The following is a 26,307-nucleotide window of genomic DNA, read 5'->3' on the forward strand; positions in this document are numbered from 1 at the left end:
ATAGCAAACAGATCAAAAGGGAGAGATGTTCTATAGTTCAGTAGGAGATAGGGGAGGCAAGGAGAAAAAGGAAGAGGAAAGTCAGGATCCTTTCTATCAGTCAGGTTTTAAAGTTCACAGCTTTTCAATCCCTATATGCCCACATGACAGAGAAAACTTAATTCAAAGGCCCATATGGGACAAATGGCACTAGTTCAGAGAAAAAGAAAGGAGAAAATGAAAGACAAGGCAGAAAATAAGTTAACGTAACTATGGTAATTTAATTCATAGTACAGTGCACTAATGGTTCCTAGGAATTTACAAGCATAATACAAAATAACTTCAAAAGAAAAAGGAAAAATAAAATGCTTCATTTACTATGTTCAGAGAAACATCAATCAGACTTCATACAATTATGAGAGGAGGATAATTATTATCTATCTTTAACACTGCCTACCATCTGAATTGCTTCATTTCTTATCAGCTTCTCTTTTCTCTATTTATTTGTACCATTATCCTACTTATTATCTTAGGACTATCAATTAAAATTTGATGACAAGAAAAAAAATTGCTACTTCAATTAGGTAGAACTGTATAAAATATTGTTGTAATTGGTTACAGAATAAATCTCAAGCTGACTTTTAAATACATTAAAAAATACTTTTTAACACTGATACAACTACATCCCAGTAACAGATACATTTGTCAGACATTGCAAGTTGTGGGAGAGAAGTGGCTGACAGCTCTTCAATAACATTAAGAATAACATTAAGATGAGAATAAAAAATGGGGTTGCAGAGAAATCAGCATTCTGTTAATGTTTTGCAATATAAACGATGTCATCCAAGTACCTTTTGCCAAATTCTGTCCAGCTCCACAATTTTCAGAGTGTGAACACACTTCAGTGTGTCCTTACCAGTCATAGCATTCCTTCATATCTTGCAACAAGAAGCATCAGCACAAGTGTTTTGATAATTCTTGGTCTCTGTAAGTTGTTCATTGGTCTGACTGACCTGCCTAGCCCCATACTGACTGACTTACTGACCTACCTACACAGCAAAGAACCACAGCAGCCTCTGCAATTGGGGTTAAAAATAATCTGTCAGTGCAATGACTGTCAAATCTCTGTCTTCTGCATTTTTACCTCACTTGAAATCTACATCACCCATTAAAATACAGAGATTCACATATATTTTCATATTAGTCAGTGATTGTTTTATCATCTATCAAAAGAAAAAGGATCGAGTTCTTACTGTATATTCATTCAGTGCTGAGTCATATTTAACACATGAGAAGACAACAAGGTCTTCATAGTTCTATTTCAAGTGATTAATAGGGACTGAGACACTGAGAGTATTTGAGAGATCTCTGCATTTAAAATGTATTAAATTTTGTTGAACATAGAGGGGAAAGATGTCACTTCTAAGCTGTGGAAAACAGGTTTACTTTATTGCAGTCAAACATCTGCTTTCAACTCTTTATGGCCTCATACCCTATTAGCTCTCCAGTAGCAGAGAGCTCTTAAACAGCAATATTGCCCTTCTCCTACAAAGTCATTAATACTGTGCAACTGAACATAATTTTACTATACTATGAAAACTTTCAGTGTATTCACAGTAAAAAGAATATATATATATATATATATTTGCAGATCTGAAGGTGTGATTTGGGGAACTGTGACCACTCAACTTTCTTTCCCTATATTCTTAAAACAATTCTGATCTCACAATCCTAAGAATCATAGACTCATAGAATCACTGAAGTTGGAAAAGACCTCTAAGATCATCAAGTCTAACTCTTAACCTAGCACTAACAATTCTACCACTGTACCATGTTCCTAAGCAGCACATCTACACATCTTTTGAACACCTCCAAGGGTGGTGACTCAAGTACTTCCATGGGTGGCCAGTTCCAATGCCTGCCAACTCTTTCAGTGAAGAAATTTTTTTTGTAATATCCAACCTAAACCTCCCCTGCCGCAACTTTCCTCTTGTTTTATGGCTCGTTGCTTGGGAGAAGAGAATGACCCTCACCACATTACAGTTTCTTTTGTGGTATTTATAGAGAGCGATAAGGTCTCCCCTGAGCCTCCTTTTCTCTAGGTTAAATAACCCTGGTTCCCTCAGCCGCTCTGTGTAAGACTTGTTCTCTAGACCCTTCACCAACTGTGTTGCTCTTTCTGGACATGTTCCAGCACCTCAATGTTGTTTTTGCAGTGAGCGGTCCAAAACTGAACGCAGTATTCAAGGCGTGGCCTCACCAGAGCTGAATACAGGGGGATGATCACCTCCCACTTTTGCTACCCACACTATTTCTGATACAAGTCAGGATGCTGTTTGCCTTCTTGGCCACCCAAGCACACTGCTGGTTGATATTCAGCCAGATATTGACCAATACCCCCAGGTCCCTTTCCAATAGGTAGCTTTCCAGCCACTCTTCCCCCAGCTTGTAGCATTACATGGGATTATTGTGCCCCAAGTGCAGGACCCAGCACTTAGCCTTGTTGAACTTCATACAGACAGCCTCAGCCTATCAATCCAAAATATCCACATCCCTCTGCAGAGCCTTACTACCCTCTAGCTGTCCTGGTTTCATCTAGGATAGAGTTAATTTTCCTCCTAATATCTGGTATGGTGCTGTGTTTTGGATTTAGGATGAGAATAATGTTGATAACACACTGGTGTTTTAATTGTTGCAGAAGAGTGCTTACACTAAGCCAAGGACTTTTCAGCTTCTCCCTCTGTCCTGCCAGCAGGCAGGCTGAGGGTGCAGCAGGAGCTGGGAGGGGACAGACCCAGGACAGCTGACCCAAACTGGCCAAAGGGGTATTCCGTACCATCTGATGTCATGCTGAACAATACATAGGGGTGGCTGGCTGGGGTGGGGGGGCGGCTGCTCAGGGATAGGCTGGGCATTGGTCAGCAAGTGGTAAGCAGTTGCATTATGCACCACTTGTTTTGTACACATTATTATTATTAGTACTATTATTATTATTATTTTCCTTTCTTTTTTTCTGTCCTAATAAACTGTCTTTATCTCAATCTACAGGCTTCATTTTCCTCATTCTCTCCTCCATCCCAGAGAGGGAGGCGGGAGGGTGAGCAAAAGGCTGTGTGATGCTTAGCTGCTGGCCAGGTTAAACCACAGCAGTCCAACAGCCACAACAGATCAACACTCATGCCTAACTTGGTGTTGTCTGCAAACTTACTGAGGGTGCACTCAATCTCCTCATCCAGATCATTGATAAAGATATTAAAGACAACTGGCTCCAATACCGAGCCCTAGGAGACACCACCTTAAGTGTGAGATTTAAGTGTCTCATTGTGAAAAATAAATAAAAGACACTTCTACATTTTTTCATTGTTTTCCATTCAAATTAAAATGCAAAAGAAATAAATTTCCATCCCTCCCCCCTTTTGTTGTTTCTATAACCTTATCAACAATCATTTCTGTATTTGTATTCTGTAACGAACTTATTTTACACAACCTTGTTATGTAAAATAGTTGTTCAGCCTAGAGAAGAGGAGACTGAGGGAAGACCTCATTGCAGTCTATAGCTTCCTCAGGGAAGCAGGAATGGAGGGTCAGGCACTGATCTCTCTGGTGATCAAGTGAAAGGACCCAAGGGAATGATGTGAAGCTGTGACAGGGGAGGTTTATGTTGGATATCAGGAAATGCTTCTTCACTGCCAAAGTTCAAGAAACGTTTGGACCATGTTCTCAGACATATAGTCTGATTTTTGGACAGTCCTGTGCAGACCCAGGAGTTGGACTCAAGGATCTTTGTGTGTCCCTCCAACTCAGGATATTCTATGATTTTATGATTCTATAACCTATCTTTTGTTAATGAGGAATTCAGGATGCTCAATGAACCTTGCTTCACTCCACTGCTTTTAAGGTTGAGACTTGAAAATGGGATATGGGAATACTCAGCACAATCTTAAAAGTATTATCTAAATCACAAAAGCACATGCCTCCATTTAACTGCAAGAGCTTGCTTAGGACTAATACAGCAGTCTGAGAACGAAAGCATCCCTGGGGCTCTTGTTAACTTTGAAAACTGCCAAGCCTGCATTTGATTGGCCTAGAACAGCACACACTTGGAAAAGCATGTTCCTGCATCTCTCTGTATACTTCTCTGCTCTAATAACAAATTACTTAAGGCAAGCAGGACTTCGTATGTTGTTCCAAGCTCCATTCAACAAAACCAAACCTAAGATTTTGTTTCTAAAAGTTCTAAACTTTTCCAGTCAGTAGATAATGAATAGTGAACAATGTTCTCTGACTTAATGCTAATATAAATGCTTAATGTTTAGAAATTATTTGTAGATTTTGCCATTGTGATTTCTGCTAACTACTACATTATTCTGTGAAAGCAGTGGAATACTTCAGCAGGTAACATATGAATAAGGATGGCAAAGACTAGATCCCTTTTGTCTTACAATATATAACATGTTATAGGTGGAGCAGCTGTGAGTTACAGGTCATATAGGTGGAGCTACGTCTGAGAGTTTCTAGAACATCATTCTTACAGACACTGTACAAGCACTGGTCAGCTTCTGGAAGAAATAGATTTTTGCAGAATAATTTTTTTCTTTAAAACTATTGTTTAGGTTCTTGCATATGGGGCACCTTTCATTTTTTCCTCCCTACGTGCCAGTGACAATCTGGAAGCCCATATACCAAGAAAGAAGAAAACATAGAAAAGAAATAAAATTTGTATTAATTACTAGGAGAGGAAAAAATGATGCTCATGCTCAACTTTTAAAGTGTGAATAACCCTCTATTTTACTGATGATTTTTGTGTACTGGTACTCTTCTGAAATCACTTCCTGTCTAAAATTTATATATATATATATATATATATAAAGTGAGAACATTGAGTTGCCTCATAGAATCTGCTGCTTAATAATGTCACTTAAAAAAAATTAGAAAGATGATGGAAATCATGGATGAAATTCATAATTTAGCACCTTCCTTCCATTGCCTGTAATGTTACAGGGTAATCATATTTTCATATGAAAAGTAGGCCAGCAGAAGAAGGCCTATTCCTGTGAAGCATTTGAAAGAGACTTGTGCTTGGTTGGATGGTGTTGCATTAATGTCATTTCTTTTGAGGGTTACCTCTGGCAGCTTTTTAAAGGGGTAGAATAAAGGAGTTATATAACTCCTAAGTTATATTTTTGTTTTGTTTTGTTTTGTTTTGATATACTTATTTGAAGTGGGCAGGCCTTGTTAATATATTTCACTATGAAATAAAAGCAAACGTGTCTGTTCTTGACAATCTTAGCACTAGTGCCAGTCAATAATCATTTCCATACGACTTTCATTGTGCTTCTTAACAGGAAAAAAAAAAAAAGGAAAGAAAAGAAAAAAAAAAGTATACTTCATGTAGGTTCTCTTCATGAAGGTATTGCTGTCCAGTACCTTCATGATCTTCTAATCAGTTTCTATAATATATACATATATGAATCTCAGGTAAGTACAACAGTTATATGGGAAACTCCCAGAGTCTGCTCAAGAAAGCTTTTGGAAGATGAAAAGAATGAAGTGCACAGACTTTAGGTGTCAGCCGCAATATTATGTCTATCTTTATTTACGTAGCATATAGTCGTAGAAAGAAATCAATGTTAATTCTAAAAGAGAAGATGACTGATACACTAAAACATGAAGTACTAAAATATTTCACAGTATCTGCAATATTTTCTATTGTAAAGATCCAACTACTTTCATTCAATTAAATGCCTTGGCTTAGTTAAATATTAAAAGTTCAAATTACCCAAAATGTTCTCTAGAAAACCTTGAATCTTTCAGCTGTAAGGACTATTTTTTTCCATCAAAAATATTTTATGTAAAAAAACAGAAACATTAATTTCACATGGACACTGGAGAAAAATAGCTGCTATCTGTAATACAACTGAGAAATCTCAAATTAACTGAAATAAATTCACATCTCTGATACACTAAAATAACTCAATTGGAACTTTACCAGAATTCATTGTAGTTACTGGAGGTTTACACCAGTATGTGAGAAGGCAAGATCTACAAAAGGGTTTTGAAAATAAAATCAATGATATTGTTTAATTATATAAAATAAATAAATAAAATATAACATAATATAAATATTATGTTCTACAACTTAACATAAATAAAACATAACATTGCTATTGCCTAAGTAGAATGCTTTGATACATTGGGACATCCAGTTAAGTCTTTCGTGTATAACAACCATATGTTTTATTTCATTCCACACAGATCAGATTGTTCTCCTGCAACATTAAGACACTTCCATAGAGACGCTGTATCAGTTTGCCTCTGGAAGCGATAACCTGTGCTTTCTCTTTTCCACTGCTGTAAGGACCAGCCATTCACATTCATACTCCAAAAGTCAACAAACAGCTGCCATACAACAAACCTCAACACACTTAGACCTTACTACTCCAAAATCTTTTACTAGTACTCTCTGTCCTCACATCACCCTTCTACAACTCCAAAGTTACCAAATGCATTTTACTTAGAAAAATATTTATGTTTCTTTTCTTTGTCCTATATCCAGTAGATCCCAACACAGACTATGTTGTTTCTTAGATGCCAGACTGAATCTAACTGCATTTGAATTTAACGTTATCAGGTATCCACTATGGACATTATTACATAACTGTAACTTTGATCTGAAGATCTTACAGAGCAGAATTATGAAACAGGAGACCAGGCTCAGTGGAAGAATTTGAAAGATACCTCCATGACAACTATTCCACAGTGAACATCTGCATGTGTAAGGCAGGGAAGGAATATAAATATACTACTTATATTCAATTAACATAGGGTCAAAAATGATATATAACAAACGTATCACAAATATCACATAATGTTCCAAATTCTTCACTGTGTGAGAAACATGTATCACATTCCTTTTCTCCAGATTCTGATTTCATTGCCCCTTTGCCAAATTAAAATCAATCTTAGAGAATTTATTAAGTAATCTGACCGTTCCTGAGCTATTTCCCCTATCCCAGATGGAAACACATGTAGAGCCTTAAGATTTATCTAAAATTAGATTTAACTCCCTTCAAGATAATGTCATTTACTCAAGAGGAACTTTGAGGCAACTTCATTACGTCTGTTACCAACAATATACCTAAACGCACATCACACCACCCAGGTACACTTATTGTATAGATGCAACTATTTCTATACTAGCAAAAATAATTATTTGAAAATAAAATGTTTTGACATATAATTATGTACATGTAATATTTTAATTTATAGGTCAGAAATAAAACGTCTATTAATAAATATATATCAGAAATTTAAGGTCATTTACATCAACAATATAGCTAACACACTTCTACTCTCATATTATTATTTGATAAAGAGAATCATAGTTGAACAGTCACTTGTTGTCTTTTATTTTGATTTTCATATGTGCTTATGCATATTGTTGCCTCATTTCTACCAATAATTTAATAAAATATTAACCATTATGACAGACTTATTCAGGAATGTTTGAATGTCTTCAGGGCTTATTATTCAGCTTAAAAAACAAACAAACAAACAAACAAAAAAACTAAAATGTTTAGTGTAATAAGGTTCTTGTTAGTCTTGTGGATCTTTTTCTAAATAAATATTTTCTGTATATGTGTTTCCAGTATTAATTATATATTTTGGTTACTCCTTGATGGAGATATAAATCCACAGTTAAGTAAATTTAGTAGCAGTAGTAACTAGACCTCTTCAGAACTTAATAGTTCATTCAGAAAAATAAAAATAAAAATTAACTATTGATATGATTTTTTTTAAACACTTTAAGAAGTATTTAATATTAACATATATTGATTGGAGGACCTGCCTCATGACTGGAGTAAAGAAAATGACACTTCTGTCTTCAAGAATGGTAAGAAAGAGGATCCAGGGAACTATAGGCTGATCAGCCTCACCTCAGTCACTAGGAAGATGAATGAACAGCTAAACCTGTAAACAATTTCCAGGCACAGAAGGACAAGGAAATCATCAGGAGTAGTCAGTGTAGATTCACCAAGGGAAAGTCATACCTGACCAACCTGATAAAATTGTGTGATGACATGACTGGCATGGTTGATGAGGGGAGAGTAGTACATACTGTCTACCTAGACTTCAGTAAGGCTTTCAACATTGACTCGCATAAGATCTTCATAGAGAAGCTGATAAAGCATGGTCTGGATGAGCAGACAGTGAGGTGGATTGAAAAATGGCTAAACAACCTGGCCAAGAGTATGGTGATCACTAGATAAAGTCTAGTTGCAAGTCAGTATACCCAGGGTCAATATTTGGTCCAGTCCTGTACAACATCATTAATGAGCTGGATGATGGGGTAGAATGCACCCTCAGCAAGTTTGCTGATGACAAAAAAACTGGGAAGAGTGGCTGATATGCCAGAAGGTTGTGCCCTTGTTCAGAGGCACATCAACAGGCAGGAGAAATGGGATTAGTAGAACCTGTCAGGAAACGGTCACAAAATTATATATAGGTGGTGTCATCGTCAGAACATCAGGAAGAACTTTTTTATTTTATTCTGAGTGAACACTGGAACAAGTATCTGAGAGACGTTGTAGAGTCTCCACCCTTGGAGATATTAAAATCTGTCTGGACATGGTCCCGGGCAATTTGCTGTAGGTGGCCATACTTGAACAAGGGAGTTTGACCAGATGACCTCCAGAAGTGTCTTCCAACATCAACTATTCTGTGATTCTGTCATTTTGTAAATCAGAATCTAAGAAATATAGAAAAAAAAAAAAGGCAAAGGATTAAAGGATACTAGGATTAATTTTTCTATTCACAGAAAACATAATCATAGAATCATAGAATATCCCAAGTTGGAAGGGACCCACAGGCATCATCAACTCCAACTCCTGGCTCCCCAGAGGACCACCCAAAAATAAGACCAGATGTCTGAGAGTGTTGTCCAAATGCCTCTTGAACTCCAGCAGGCTCCCAGTGAAGAACCTTTTCCTGATATCCAACCTGAACCTTCCCTGTCACAGCATCACATTGGGTACTATTGCTGATCATCAGAGAGAAGAGATCAACACCTGCCCTTTTCTGCCCCTTAGGAGGAAACTGTAGATCAATACAAGGTCTCCCCTCAATCTCCTCTTCTCTAGGGTGAACAAACCATGTGATCTCAACCACTCCTCATGTGTCTTTCCCTCTAGACCCTTCAACATCTTTGTAGCCCTCCTTCGGATACTCTCTAGTAGTATTATATTTTTCTTATATTCTGACACGCAAAGTTGCACACAGAACTTGAGGTGAGGCTGCACCACAGTAGAGTGGGACAATCACTTCCCTCAACTGGCTAGCCATGCTATGCTTGATGCACCCCAGGGTGCAGTTGGCCCTTTTGGCTGCCAGGGCACAATGTTGACTCATATTCAACTTGCCACCTACCAAAATGTCCAGATCCCTTTCTGCAGAGTTACTTTCCAGCTTCTCATCCCTCAGTCTGCACATATATCCAGAGTTGCCCCTTCCCAGTTACAGAATCCTGCACTTGCTCTTGTTAAATGTCATACTGTTAGGGATTGCCCAAACAATCTCTCTGTAAGACCTCTCTACCCACAATAGAGTCAACAGCTCCTCCCAAGTTAGTGTCATCTTATTACTTAGTGTCATCCTATGACACTATTACTTAGCGTACCTTCAAGTCCTCCTTCCAAGTCATTTATGAGAACATTAAAGAGAACTGGTCCTCAAATTGGCTCCAGTGGAATCACACCAGTGAATGGGACATTCATAGAAAAAAACAAAGAGGAAGCAGTTGGGGGGGGGGGGGGGGGGGGAGGAGGGAGAAGTCAGAGAGGAGATGTGTAGCAAAAGAATCTCAACAAAAAGATTGCTACATACAAATGCTGAAGTTGCCAATCATGTAGAAAACAACTGAAACATACACTGTTAGGAAAACAAACAATACTGCATAGTCAGATCTCAGAGTGTCATCAAAACAATTTACATTCTAATAGCAACTGAGGAAGATGTTAAACAACAGCTAACAAGGCTAGACATCTTTAAATTAACAGGACAACCTGCATCAGAGAAGGTCTCTGAGCAATATTATTGCTTATTTACAGTAAAACTAGTGAAAAAAAATAAAATTAACTTTTAAAAGACTGAAAGAAAATGTGTTGTGCAAATACTGAAAAAAATAAACTGTGTAATTAAAAGCTGCTCCAACTGACATTTATCCTAGACAAAATAGTAGAACCTGATTGATAAAAGTTCAAAGGAGGTAAATATAATTAGTGAAAATCAACATAGGTTTATAGAAAATAGATCTTCTTGAAGTATCCTGATGTTTTACAGTGCTTTTGGGGGAGAGGGGATTTTTTTTTTTCCTTTTTTCCTTTTTTCCTTTTTGCTGATATGACAAATTCGGATCACATCAAATTTACATATATGCATTTATATCTATTTCTGTATGTAATATAATAGTACGCATTTTGAATTCTGAAGATTCTTGACTGCCAGTGTATATTAACAAAGATTTATAATTCCTATGACTGTGACATACTAAATGCTTCAGTGTAACTGTAACAAAGGAAATGAGTGCTTTATAGTGAGAACCATTGGAAATCTAATTTTCAACCCTTCAGTATTTAACATCCTTATTATTGACCTGCAGAAAAAATGCATACTCTTTGAAGTTGAAGATGACTTGAAATTGAAGTTTTTTCATTGAAAACTTGTGACATCTAGGTCAGCAGGTAAAAGGAAACATTACACATTTTAATCAGACCATTGGTAAAATCATAAATATCGGATAAAGAAGATAGTTCCAGAGAGATACAGTGCTGGGATGAAATGTGGCACTAGCTTGACATGCAAAGCAGGCAAAAGCAGTAACAACCAACCATATCACAGTAGCTGAAATCATTGATGCTTATTGGCTTTCTAAGCTATTGAATATGTAGGTTTGGGGCCAAGATTCAGTCACAGCATTCTTTTGATTCATTTTCTTTCCATATGTGTAATATAGAAAAACACTGTACTGGCTGAAAGTTTAGCAGTGCATTTTTTGCATAATTATAAATGTTAATAAAAGTCCTTATAATTATATTCTAATAATTGGTTTTGGAAAAAATAAATCTTAACTTCTTTCAAAATATCTGAATATCTGATTTAACACTCCAGGATTATGACACAGCAATTAAGCAGTGAAGGAATTTTAATTGAGTTGTTACCTGTGTACCTAGTTTTCACATATGGATGAATTAATCAGGAATCAAAGACAATCTCCCTTAGTTTCAACCACAGCAAATCACTTGATATGGTGATGAATCAATAAAAATATCAGAGAAGTCAGTAGAGTCAGTTTATTGCTGGAGAGAAGAGTAGAGAGAGGGCAGAGAGTGGGGAGTAAGACGATTAATAAAATGAGAAAGGAGGTACGTGAACAATGGCAAAGAAATTACAGAATAGAAGCAAAAGGGTGCATAGTATGGTGATACGTGTTTTTTGGAAGAAGATTGAAACTGTAGTGGATACCATCTCGTGCTCATAGGAAACATATTTCTAACAGCCTAACCATACTGTGTAAGAAGCAGATAAGACATTCATCAAATACCTGCAGTGCTCAGTAACATAACTTCTTTTGGATGTAAAACTGAAGGAAAACACATTAGTGTATACCTTTCTGGACCTTGGGAGCATATAGCCAGCAGAGATAGCCGTGTGCAGAATATGTTTCTGTCTCCATTTCTCACAGAACCTTATTTGTCTCTTAATGCAGTGCAAGTGTCTTGGATTGGGAGACCTACTCCCTCTCACTCTATTTCTCCACATAAAGAAAACATGTTACTCTTATCATATGAGAAATAGATTTCACTTCAGCTCCTCATTTTTCAACCCCCCCCCCAACAACAACAAAAAAAAATAGTGGGAAGGAATATATACATATTTTAATTAATTTATTTTCCTTCATTTTAATTTTCCCTCATCTTTGTAAAGATATTAGACCTTTTATCTAGATGCAGGTAAAAGAAAAAAAAATGTACAAGCCCTTTTTTTTGTGTCAGTGACAGTCTGGGTAGAATCTAGTGATCAAACTAAGGGATGTGTGTTTGAAAACTGGGTCAAAAGGGTGTATATTAAAGTTTTTGTTTTTGTTTTTGTTTGGTTGGTTGTTTTTTGTTTGGTTGCTTTGTTGTTTTGTTTTTGTTTGTTTCTTTTTTCTAATTGTAGGGTTTTCCCCAACCACAACCTTGCTAATATTTCCATAAATGTAAATGGGAGTAAAATTACATCCCAATTTAACTGCATTTCAAAATATGTATCAAGAATTATACAGCAGTAACATTTAAACCCAATATGTATGACAAAAAAAAACTGAAATATATTGTAATTCCTTTGCCTGCTGTGTTGTATCCCAGTGCATTAGGCCTATATATATATATATGTTTAACTTTCCATTAGATATGACAGTAATTCTTCCTCTTCTCCTCTGGCAAATTTTCCCTCACAGACTTTCTGTTACCCTTTGTGGAAATGGATCCTTGCAGTCTACCTATTCATCTTCTAATCTTCTCCTGTATCTCTTCCCTGTAAATTCCAGGTTTCCACTGGTGTCACAGTAAGTATCAGTGTACATATACAAGACTATTGAACAATTGGAGACAGTCCAAGAATTCGTCACTATTTAATTGATATAAAAATGGGCAGTGGCACACCTGTATATTTGAGGTAAAAATAATTCCTACATATGTAGAAATAGAGAAAGTAGACAGAAATGTAACATGCGTGGCTGATTTTCCTTGGTAAAGATTACAAAATTTTTGATACTATAGCAGTTTTACAAAATCAAACAAAATGTTTATGTTATATTTAAACAGATACTATATTTCTACAGTAAAATGTTACTTTCCCATTAAAATGAGACTTCATATATTCTAAATAAATAAATAACAAATGTTCATCCTAACATATCACATTCATTGTTGCATAGGAAATTGTTTGTTTGGCTAAAGCTGTTCAGATACTCCTTGGCTACTGAAAACTATTTTTAGCTGCTTATTTATTCATGCATTTAAATTTGTAAACTAACATGTACTTTTACTGTTACAAATGCAAAAACAGCAAAGAAGTCGCTAGCTTTGTTGAATGGATCTTTTTTATTGATTTATTTAAAACATATCTTTGGGGTGTGTACACATCTGGAAAAAAAAAGATAAATATTTTAAATCTTGTTAAATATTAACATCAAAATATGAACTGTGAGTTTAAATACGTCTTCTGTCCCTCAGAAGACTTAACATGACAATCTAACTTAAATGTCTGAATGAACCACCTCCACAGGAGATTGTAAAGCTAAATAGTCACTAGACTTTTGGGGAGAGTATGAAAAGGGTGTAAATATGAAAGTCAATATCCTTTTCAGCTCTGAATAATCAGTTATTCAAGCTTCAGGAACAAATAAGAAATGGTCAGTTACTACAGTAGTGTATGAATACTGAGACTATTTCTTAGGCTGGAAAGGTCTCAACTTTGTACAGTTGCCTGTAAAATTGCAACAGTACCAAAACCTAAATGTGCATTATTTCTTTCTAAATGTCAAACATCAGTCTTGGGAATGCTTTTATATCTATATCTTTTATCTATTCTATACCTTCAAAGCTGGAACAGAAAATGGCTCAAAAGATTTGATTACTAATAACTGCAATTTCTAACACCATCAAATTTAGAAACTTAACATGTTCTTCAATTAGCTGGTGATCTCAGATTATTTACCTACACAATACCAATACAGTAGCTGAATAAATGACGTGTGATAAAGTTAAAATCAATACTGGTTCAAAGGCTGAAGTCTGAAGAACCTTTTAATATTTTCTAGTGTATTATGGACTGAATCATGAACTTTTCACTGCCAGAAAACTTAACCATGCAGTTCTTGAAATCAGTGGCACAATTTCTATGTACTTCAGCAGGAGAAGACTGAAGCTAACAGACTGCACTCTTTGTTCTACAGATGAAATTCCTGATCTTTCAAAGAAATACCCCATGTTGACATAGATACTGGAAGTCATGTCCTGACCAAATTACCTCTTCTAAGCACTGTTAGAATTCTTAATTTATTCTTTACAATTTTGAGAACTAAGAAAAATGAAAATTCACTCAGTTTCATCTGATGAAAGGAATTGTTGTTGCTTCTCTGTCATTCTCTATCTGAAGCAACTGAAATCATGCACACATTTGCAAGTCTGTGTCTTTGCAGGCACAGGTAGTGGTGTACCTCAAGTTTTAACCAGTTATCCTATGTTTGACCTCTGAGTCAAATTGCTCAGAAGGAAATCAGCTTCTGCATATGTAGAAAAACAAAATGTAGGGGTAGGGAAAAAAGCAAAAAACAAACAAACAAAAACAAAACACTATAGTTTGTGCATAGTTTGTTATTGTATAAATAATATTACAAAACATTAAATATTGCTATACCTGTTGAACATTGAACATGAGATCTGATGCTTATAACATTTACAGATTCAAGCTGAAATACTTAAAGATTCCTACAGAAAAACGTATTGTCAGTCACAGACCTATAGTGAATGAGTTACACAAGCAGATCTACACCTCCTCATGACTGATTAATATATTAAATGTATAGAATTTCCTGCCACAATGGCATAAAGTGATTTTTTTTTCAAATGTGTTAAAAGTACCTGAGCAGAGAAAGAGAGAGAGAGAGAGAGAGAGGAGAGAGAGAGAATCAGAAAATATTTATTGTATCCCTGTATAAGAAACAACCATTGTTCACAGAGGCAAGTTTACAGTTTACAGTTTTTAACTACATTTTCAAACTTTCTTGCAGACTGAACCACTTACTAAAGCACTTTTTGTGTCTTATTACATATTTTTGCACCTGAGTCTAAATAATAAATGAACTAAAACCACAAGCAAAGCAAAAGGAACCAAAGCAAAACCAAAACCAAAACCAACCAAAAAAACCCACCACTTTTTAGTACATATTTCAGTGACATTTGCAATTGATTCAGTGCCCACTGACTACATCAGACTTTGAATCTGACTTTCTGTATATAGATGAATGTGTGCAATCAGGCTGTGTGCAATGTTGCATAGTTAAAGACTCTGGTTTTTAAGCACCAATGTGGACTCTAGCTGCTATCACCAATTTGGAAATGACAGCAAACTACTTATTACTATTTCATTGCTACTTATTACTATTTAATTCACATGTTGAGTTCTAGTAAAAGTATATTCATTTAAAAACAGTCACCCTGAACACTGTAACTCAATTCTATGTTGTTAAAAAATAACAGAATAACAAAATATTTTTCCCTTTTGAATGTTAACTTTATTATTTGGCAATGCGTAACACCTAAAAAATATCATATAATTATTCATGTAAATTTTGGTCTAATTTGTAGCTTAAAACATTCTAAAAGTAAGCATATGTTTAATGTTAAGAAATTGTATGGTCTTAAAATAAACTTAGGCACACAGTTAAAAAACTTCATTTTTTTGTAAGTGCTTTAAGAACCAGGGATAGAAAAAAATATTAAACCTTAAACCTACATGAAAATGTTTTGTTATATTTGAAATTAAGTTCTCTGGGATCTCTGATGTAGCATCCAGACAACAGGATCTAAGCTAAGGCAAATATAACATAAATACATCTGGAATTTACCAGATTTCACATTATTTCACATTATGACTGAAAAATTAGCTGGAAGACAACTATACCCAAATGTGAGTCTAACAGAATCCATGACATCCAGCATATCCCTCCCCTCTCCTGCCCTCCCCCCCCCCCCCCCCCCCTTCAATGTTGAAACACCATAAACTGGAAGTATAGATTCTCTACTCTAATTCTAAATATTTCAGGACTCCTGAACTACTGCTGCTGTACAGTCCAGTGTCATACATTGCTCTTCCAAAGGGACATTACACAATCTTTTAGTACTTTTCTCATTTACGCAAGCTATTAATTATTAAGCTCACTTACCCTTGTCTATTAATAGACAAGGAAATTCTGGGACAAGTGCATTCAAAGCTAAAAGATTTTTGCTTTTCCACAAATCTTAATGATCATTATACGTGTCCATCATTTAGTTTCTACATCAATTATTGTAAGACAGGGTTGAACTTCAACTTCACCAGTGATATGGAACCTATTGCAAAAGCATTAATAATATCAGAACTGTAGTTTTAGTAGTTCTGTATTGATCACTTCTGCATTACACTTAAAAAGACACAACCAAAACAACAGCAAAAACAAGCAAAAAAATAGCCATAAAAGAATAGTATTTTTTTTGAGTTGGTTTCATGAGAATCAGAGAACCCAGTGTTGAATTCCCTTAGTATGTTATTTAAGAACAGTATACCATTTAAAGTAATTCTATCCATAGTGTTAGTCTTATCGTTCCATCTTTAAGCCATGTAAAAGACTATAAAACACTAAATTTGTATTTTCTATGTTACTTTTTATCTTGTGATGACCTCTCCTGGTTGAGTTGTTCATTAGCCTTGACTCCAGAAGTTGAGAGTGATTTGATTCCTCTGTGCTTATTCCAAGAATAAAATAAAATAAATAATAATAATAATAAAACCACAGAAAATATTGCTGAAGCATGAAAAATTATATTAATAAAATGTACAATAAAATCTGTGTGTGATATTGTATCGGTGTATGTTCTGTACTACAAAATGGACTTTCAACACCCACTTCATCTTGAGATAAAACTGAATGAGATTCAAAGCTTTCAAAATGAACACTTCTGAATCAGCACTACTGAGAGACATCATTTTAATGACAGTGATAGATTTACTGACATTGGAAAGTAAACAAAAATTTGAGATGCAATATATTAACATAAGTGATGTCTGATTCTATTCTTTTTGAAAACTATAGCTTTTTCTCTGTAAGCATAGACTGTAAGAAAATGAGTAGCAAGCTCATATACAGAGATTAATAATTGACTGTACACCATGAATCTTGTATATGTTCTAAAAAATATTGTAAGTGCTTTTTACTGTTGTTAATTATGTCAAACTCAAAACATTAAGTAGTAATACAGGAGAAAATAAAAACTTAGTTGCAAATCAGATGTACGTCAAAGTTGCATTTCACACTATTTTTAAACCTTTCAGAAGTATTCCCAATATGATGCTCAAAATCAACTGATGGCAAAAGAAAAACAAAAAATCATAAGTTATGATAAAAAACAAACAAACAAACAAACAAACTAGGTGCATTGTCTTGTCAAGGAAGGAGGAGAAAAAAAATCACTAATGGCATTCACAATCAATTGCATACAAAGTGTCAAACAAACCAAGAACATACTGCACAGTGATCCGTTTGTATATCAAAGTGTGCAACAGAATAACTAGTTAAGTGGTGCACCAAAACACTGTGACACAGCACGAGTTCCTACAGTGGTACTCTAGCATTTTTATATCTTTACAAAAATTCTAAGCATGTGCATACTTTTTTTTGTAATTATGTGATTGACATACGCTTCCAGATAAATTTCTATTTCTAATAAATAAATCTAATTCCATTTCACTTTCAGAAGTGAGTCAGAAATGAAATGTTATAGACTACATAACGAGTGTACTGTATGTGGTTTTGGAAGGTGAATTGTTATGGAGAAATCCTTGAATATATGGAAAAAAATCTTAAAGATGGAAATGTATTTAAGTAAATTTTTAATTAATATTAGATATAACCTCTATTCATGGAATTTCTGGTTATAGTAATGTTGCTGCTACCATTTGTTTCTCAGCAAACTTCTTTCAAAAGTTAACCTTTTTTTTTTTGTTGTTGTTGTTGTTTTTGATTCAGTAATCAGGTAACATACTGTAGGTCATTTTCAAGTTAAACTACAGCCATTAACTACTGAATGACAAGAAAAAAAAATCTCAAAACCCTGATAGAAAAAAAAAATACAGAGAAATTTATTTTCCAAGAACAGATTTCTGATAAGCTAAATAATATTTTTTTCTTTTATATATTCCTGTTATGCACAGCCTGAAACAGCTTTATAGGTTTATAAAGAAATGATATTTAGAAGAAAAAGTAGATGGCTAGTCAAGACTAAGCAGTAAACCTTAGGGTCAATATATCTCCTAAATGAAATGTAAATAAATAAATAAATAACAGAACATCCTATGGCCTCTGAGAGCAAGAAACAATGCAGGTATCGCTATACATTTTCTATTGACATACAAATAATTATTTAAAATGTAGGGAAATCCTGGAGAAATAATACTATTTTATTTTTTCTGTAGGTACAAGATGATAACAGATAGAAACAGACTGAGAAAGTATAACAGTGCTCCAGTTCACTAGTCATTGCATGTCCATTCCCATTTCCAAGCAAACAAATAAATAAATAAACATAATGATCCATATACATCCCTATGCAGTATACACGTTACATTCCAAGGCAATCCCATGCTGGTCAGTAAAATCAGCCCAGAGTCATACACACAGTTACAACACATCCATATGTAACATCTCAGCACTTTTCTTTCCTCTACAAACAGTAGAGAAAGTCAACAGTATTGTCTATTTTTGATGGGTCTATGAAAATATAATACTTCATTTTAGTATGCATTTCAAAAATACTTTGCAAATGGCAAATGCTTTATGTGGTCTGAAGAGAAACGACTAAATACTTAACACTGACATCTACCTGCAAATGCTTTGCTGGAAAGTACAGTTCAGTGCAGTGTTAAAGGTTCGATCTAATACCCATTGAAATCAACGAGTTCACTGTCATTTTTTACACTGTTGGCAGAATTGGGTCCTGTATAAGTACTCTGCTTTCTTCCAGTTTAAAGTTCATCAGTGAATGTGTGAGCATTTTTCTACTACTTCTGCCTTCCTAGGAGGGCATTTGCTGATCTCCTCTAAATTACCTTTGCTCATTTTATTATGGGAAGCAAAACTTCACTCTCTGGAAAATCTGTCCTGACTCAATTCCTTATCATCAACTTGTCATCATTCTTTCCTCTTCAAATGAGACAACATTTTCTCTTGTTGGTCCTTGATAAAACAGTTATGGAAACTGCCCGTCTCCTATTTACCCTCACAAAATTGTGGAAGCGAAGTACTTACAAATGCAAATTGTATACTTTCTGAGGAACATGGGGAAAACAAAAACAAAATCAAAAACCACACATACACACACACACACAAAAACCAACCAACCAACCAACCTAAAAAAAAAAAAAAAGGCAAACTAACAAAAAACAACCCCAAACTTTGAACAGCTTGTATATGATTCCTCTCCTCCTCTGACTCCATTGCAGAACCAGGACTATATCATAAAGCAGGTCTTTCAACTTTCCTCACCAGCTACCACTAAATCCATCAACAGTAAGAAAGATCACATGAGAGCATTGAGAACAGTATCAAACCTCAGTGCACACATACACAGGCAAATACACAGAAAATCCAACACAAGATTCATCACCAAATAAAAAATTATCAGCCTCCCAGAGTTATGGGAATTCCCCCTGGCTTGTTGCGGTGCTGAAATTGTGCATGCTTCTTAGAAAAGGGTACTTACGAGATGCAGGCAGAGCAGTCCTGGCTCTGCAGCTAATGCTGCTGAAAATCCAGAGGAAGAGAGCTGCCCTGCAGCCAGATCGGGTAACCACAACCATCCTTCACTTCCTGGATCCCTGTACTCCAAATGCCAGCCGCAGAAGACCTGCTGTTCTCCACTTTGGCCCCTTCTCTCTCTCCCCTTCTTTTTCTCGGAGGAGTTGGCAAGGCGGTAAAGGGGGCAGGGCTTTACCTTGGGGTAGAAGCCAACCGCCCTCTTCGTCTGCTGTCTCTGGGTTTGCAGCAGTAGAATAAGTCGCGGTACTTTTCTTTCTCTTATTTATCTGTGTTTCTGTGTGTGTGCCTCCTCAGAGGAAGGGAAAAAAAAAAGCAAAAAAAAAAAAAAAAGCCACGAAGTATCGAATAAAAAGGTTTGTAGGAGAAGAAGAAAAGCAATTCCCCAAAAGACGGGGGGGTGGGGGGTGGGGGTGGGGGTGGGGTGGGGGGTAGGTGGGCGAGGGGGGAGGTGAAGGGAGATGGAGATGAAAGGAAGGGAGAAAGGAGTAACGAGCTATTGGTGCTGCTAATGCTGCTGTTGATGCTTCCACTGCAGCTGAGCCTTTCTTCCTGCACAGAGCAGCGCTGCTGAGAGAAGCTCGCAATAACCTCCCAGCTCAGATATATATACACAGTGTACACGCACGCACAGCCGGGGAGCCAAACACACACTCACACAGGAACAGGGAAAGGGGAGAGGGAGACAGAAAGAGGCAGAGACACTCCCGCAGCATAGAAGCAGGCTCAGAGCCTCTCTCCTCATGCATTCATCATCTTCCAGCAGGAGGAAACGCTGTCACCAGAAGCAGCAGCCTCCCCCCGCCACCCCGACAAAAAAAAAAAAAAAAAAAAAAAAAAAAAGGAGCAGAAGGGAAAATCCTCTCCCTAGCGCTGCCCTCCCCTTCCCTCCCGCTTCCTCCAGCTCCTCCCTCTTCCTCTGCGCCCCTCCGGCCTCCAGGACCCTCCTCGTCCTCCGCCGCCGGCTTCAGAGCCGGAGCCCGGGGAGGGCGGCGGGGGCCGAGGCCGAGCCTCGGGGAGGTCACTCCGGGGCCTCTGTCCGCGGTGCTGAAGCCGGGCGCCAGCGGGAGCCCCCTGCCCCTCTCCCCGGGGCCTCCTGCTGCCTCCCTCCCCGCACCCCGAGGTGGCAGAGGCTCCCCGAGCTCCAGCCTGCCGGGATCCGAGCCAGGCCGGCAGCAGGCAAGTCCTCCGGGCGGTCCTAGTTGTGGGGGGCCGAGCACCATCCCGCCGCCTGCAGAGAGCTGGGGCTGGAGGAGCCGCTGATGCAGATGTTTTCGTTCGGTAATTAATTCTCACTCCGAGAATGAGCCAGGAAGCAAGCTGCATTAAAGTATCGTTATGGTTTTCACCTACCAGACGTGACTGAGCCAACCTGGCCGTATCCTAGCTTTATGGTTTACGGGTTTTACAAGTCTGACTTCTCTTTTTCATCCCTCCACATCCCTCCTGCCATTGCCTTCAAACAGACTGAACTAAAAGTCATTGCTCACCAGATATGGTAGAATAATGAGGGTGGGGAGTTATTCATGGATTATTTATTCTACAATCAATGAGGCAAAGAAAAATGAAAACAATTATTTCTCAGGTGTTATATAGAGAAGGCTGAGAAATGGAAAGGCATAATTTCTTTAGAGGTGCCCCAAAGCAGGCATAAATTATTTTCAGTGACTAATACACATGCTGTTAACAAGTATCTGCTGTTATTTAGAGAATATGATGAAGTGGTGAAGATTGTTTATAAAATGAGATTTTTCAGAAGGGCCTTGGGATATTAGGATCCTCAATCCTATTGCCTTTCAGAGGGAGTACACTGCGTATCTTTTAGGTCACTTTGAAAACTTGTCCACACATAATATGTGATATCCCAGGAGAGCTGTGGCCTAGAGGTTTAAGGCACAGGGCAGAGCTGAAGTGCCAGTCCAGGGGAAAAGTGGTTCTGTAATCTTGTCCAGCTGCTGTTACATTTCCTCCTTGACCCTTTCCTTCTCTTATCCACATCATTATGGAGTGTTAATATACTCCTATTTTGAATGCTTTCAGAGAAATAATGACAATATATATGGAATATGGAAATATGGAATATTTATTTATTTATTTATTAAATATTATTTATTTATGGAATATATATGGAATATGCAAATATGGAATGAGAAAGTTCACTATTAATATTAAGCATTATTATATTTACCAGTGTTTCTGAAAGAATGAATATTCCTGTAGAGATTTTGCTACCTCTTTTCTGCTTCAGCCTGAGCCTTCAGCCTTGCCCTTCCCATTCCTTATATCCACAGACACATTTTGATATTTAGGATATCTAAGTTCCAGTGGAATTAACTAAGAACCAAGTATCAATCAATGCCATTGAACTAATTCAAACTTACCTCCTTTCTCAACTTCTTTCTTTTCAGCACCTTCTATTCTCATCCTGCTCTATAACCCACAATTTTCCAAATTTATAAACCTACATTTTCTGTTCTTAAGCTACATCAGAAGCAGTGGTGCTTATATACTATCAGATTCAATGCATTCATGGAAAATAGAATATATCATGGAAAAAAGAAAAACTTCTGACTATGACACACAAAAAAATCACACCCCTTTCATCCTGAGAACCTTCAACCTTTTCAATATTCATTGGCCTTATTCACCTGACTAAGTAACGAAGAACTTCTCTGAGTAAAGATTTAAAAGCTCAGTTGATCATTTTGCAAGCTAAATTTCTGTTTTTCAGAGTGTTTCCAATAAGAACAACAAAACAAGGTATTTGTTTGTTTGTTTTTTGTTTGTTTGTTTTTGTATTTGCACATCACCCATTTATGAAGTTCTCCACTGGACAAAAAATTGACTTGAATTGAATTGTTCAGACTTTACACTTCTTTAGCATACATTAATTTTGTGTTTCAAAACCTTTCTCAAGTTGTTCACAAGTAAGAACACATTTAAAAAAATCTTATAAAGGCTGAGACAAGTAATTCAAAACAGGAAGATTCAGCAGGTTGATTGATGAATATCTCAATAGTGGTGATAGTAGAAAGTTTCCTTGTGGTTTGAGACGGAAGAAATGGCACAGATTATTGCATTTTTCCCAACCTCAGAATAGGATCAGTCCTTAAAAACTACATAAAATATTTAAGCTATGTAGAAAAAGCAATGAGTTTTGCAAGGGTAATGCAATTATTTTTAATATAACCACAACTGGGGCCTGCAAAATGATTATCTTTGACAGATTCTGTCACCAAAAAGAATTTATATATATATATATATATATATATATAATTACATATATATATATGTGTATGTGTGTATATATATATATATATATATATATATATAAAGATATATATATCCTTACAAAGATCTTCAGGCATTTTTAGGCCTATAAAATAAGCTAAACATCATACATATATGACTTTTTTTTTCTCCCCCCAGATGATTTTTTGAAATATTACTATATATGATTCAACAAATCCAAGCTGAATATATTAACCTTTGAAATGAAAACATGGTCAAATTTTGTCAGGGCACAATATGAAGTTATTAGATACTTCTCTCTTCTACTCTTCCTTCTAACCTTTCCTTTCCAGACTGTAAATGTGAGAATGTTTGTAAGCAATCATTGAGATACTCCTGCAGCCTAGCCTGGGCACTGGCAAGATTTAACACCCATGTTCTGCAACAGACAAGTTCCTGCAACTTGGGAACCTGTACAATATAGGTTATGAAAATTTCCTAGAAGACTGATACAGACACACCACCCAAAACTTGCCAAGGAGGGGCTACCAGCAAAGATATCTGCACAAGAAAATTAGTCTTATTTATTTATTTATTTATTTATTTATTTTCAAATCAACATTCCAACATTCATAGAAGCCAGGGGAGATATCTCACTATACAGATGAAAACTTCCTGGCAATTCGTAAGACACTAAAATGTAAAAGACTCCAGTTTTTAAAGATGTACCTAAATTTTATTGAGCTTAATGGAAATTATGCACACATATTGATGACTAAACAGATCATTCTGAATTTACTATGGCTGTCAAGTATTGTCTGCTAAGTGGAATTCATCCTGGATAGAGCTATATTTACAGTATGTGAATGTCAAGAAGAAAAACACGATGTCAGAAAGAATAATTTAGGATCTCAAACTTGTGTGAGAACCATCCAATAAAATGATCAGCTGAGGCCACAGAAGAAAAAGATTCAATATGAAAAAGAAAATCTCTGAACTGAAACTTCTGAATTAATTTTAGAAAGTAAAAGCTATTTTTGTTTATTCCTAAAAATCACCTTTTAAACATATTTTTCCTTTTATGTTTTTGGTTTCCAAGGACCTCTTGAAAGTCAGAACTCTAAAAACTATCCATAGTGAAATTTCCATCCAAGTCTCTAGGTTGGGAGATATGAGGACCTCACACAGGAAAGACAAATATTTCAAGTTGGGACCAAACAAGACTTTATAATCATATTCATAGAACTAAAAACCCTGTAATGGACATTTCTATTACTGAGGGAATTATTGTGTTTATTAATAATGTGTTTGTATTCTGGGACTGGCTAGAAACATGGATCTTCCTCTAAGGGAGAAGTATGGCACATGAATGACACCTGCCTGTGAGAACTTCTAAAGACCTGAAGACAATATTTATTTTCTGGCAGTTTAATGAAAGAAAGTCTTTCTTAACCTTCCTAATGTAGCTAAAAATGAAGGTGAGGCTATATTAGCAGAAACTCTTGGCTAGAAACATTAGCTACTAGCTTCATGAAGCTAAAAATAATTTGAAGGGAATTAGTGTTGGAATGACCACCATTGTTTTGTTGTTGTAGTTGAATTAAAACAAACAAGCAAATTAAAAAAAAAGAAAAAAAAAGAATAGAGAAGAAATTTAAATACAGGTAATAGTAACAAAATATTATTGTATTTCTTCTTTACACGCTTTACAATGTTAAACTTACATGTTAAACTTTCAAAATGTTCAATAAGTCCATATTAAAAATGCTTACCCCAGACTCTCATTTATGCTTCAAGAGAATCTGAAGGTGCTCAGAACTTTTCAGCTTCATGCCACATCTCCTGTAGTCTAAACATTCTCAAGACAACATCTACTTTTAGAAACTTATTTTGGGATATCTTGGTCTATATCAATCTATATTACATAATGAAAAATTTTGACAACCAATAAATAAATAAATAAATAAATAAAAGTAAATAAAAAGCCTGTCATATATCTCAGACATATACTAGACTGGAATCCGCAATTTATAAAAGTGCATTGCATTGAAGTATCAACCCATAAAACAGGTTTTATAGAGAAATGTATCTAAAAATACACTGTAAATGGTCATGTAAAAATCTACATTGAAATAATCTTTCATTAATATAGCTTAAAATATACTTCAGAGGCAATTCATGAATGCATAGGAGAAGATCTCTAGAAAAAAAAGTGTACACAAACTGAGTTAATACCAAAAACTATTGCAATGATATTGGAAATATTTCTAATTGCTGTTAAAGGAGAAATTAAAATCAGTCTGTTACGTTTTCTTCTGCTGTTTGTTGGCAAAAAAAAAATAAAAAATCCTTTCACTAATTCATAGTCTGCAAGGTAAATGTCTAATGTCAATTAAATGTCAAAGAAGAGTCTATCAGGTCTTCTTATCCTGCCATTTTTGTTTGGATGAGGATTCCACATGACTTGAAGACTTTTGCAGGAAAAGTACACTGCTGAATGCAGTAAATACTTCCACAGCAAAGTAATATTAGGTATTGATGTATTTTTACCAATATTTTAATGTAATTTAACAGCAGGAAACAAGGAAAAAAGGTGGCATAATCTGACAAGCTTGCTTTCTGTAAATTGACAGTGATCTACAGTCCATATCTTGGGAATTTCTTTGGTAAAGGTTTCAGGAATGATTCACAACTTGTTGCTGTAAACTACCATTTTACTTTAAATAATTTGTGGCACTGAGGATATAGTTGCATTATCTACTCAATACATATTTAACAGATTGGAAGAGGTTAGCAGAGTAATGCAGTAAAGTTATTGAAGCATTTAAGCATTCTGAGTAAATATATATTTGCTTCCCTATTATATTGCCTGCATCATTCAGTCTCAATTACCCCACTAATAAACCATAGTTATCTTCAGCTCCTATTACATATGGCATATGGATATATGATGATAAAAGTACTTTAAAATACTACCTTTTACTCTATCTTATAATGTTAGGAGTATCCAGAGTCCTCTTGAACCATGTTATAAATTCTTTCATACAGTTGATTGTGGTAAGGTACTTTGTGTTACAGTAAAATTTGAAGCTTCAGTAATTCTCCATTATGACTCCAGGACTGACTTTTATTAATGGTCTACAGTGCACCTAGTACAGAGCAGGGCATCAGTAATGACTGGAGATTCTGCACATTACTTTAATATGATTACACTTAGAAGATAAATACATACCGTTTTGCCTGTCTGCACATTATCTGTGAGATAATTTCCTATTCAGCTCCTATATTTCTCCTCTTTTCCCCTTTCTTCTAGGCTTCTGATTTCTAACGAATACGGACTTTAAATGCAGACTTAATGGTGGCATTAAGAACACCAACTATATAAAGACTGGCAACCTGGCAACATTTTTAAAACTGAAAGTATTAGATGAGCTTTATGCTAACTTCAGGAAATCTCTGGACATGGCTATGCAAGCAGAATAACT

General features: G+C 35.8%; 1 protein-coding gene across 1 annotated transcript in view; it reads right to left on the reverse strand.

The window, feature by feature from the left end:
* Positions 1-19,635, reverse strand: part of CNTNAP2 (contactin associated protein 2) — a 1,162,302-nt gene extending 1,142,667 nt beyond the window's left edge. Inside the window, exon 1 of the mRNA XM_035552545.2 lies at positions 19,539-19,635. Coding sequence (XP_035408438.1) covers positions 19,539-19,635 — 97 coding nt within the window. The remainder of the gene's footprint in view (positions 1-19,538) is intronic.
* Between the last annotated feature and the right edge of the window lie 6,672 nt (positions 19,636-26,307).

This window comes from Cygnus atratus, chromosome 2 (assembly GCF_013377495.2).
Source record: "Cygnus atratus isolate AKBS03 ecotype Queensland, Australia chromosome 2, CAtr_DNAZoo_HiC_assembly, whole genome shotgun sequence".
Classification (NCBI taxonomy): domain Eukaryota; kingdom Metazoa; phylum Chordata; class Aves; order Anseriformes; family Anatidae; genus Cygnus; species Cygnus atratus.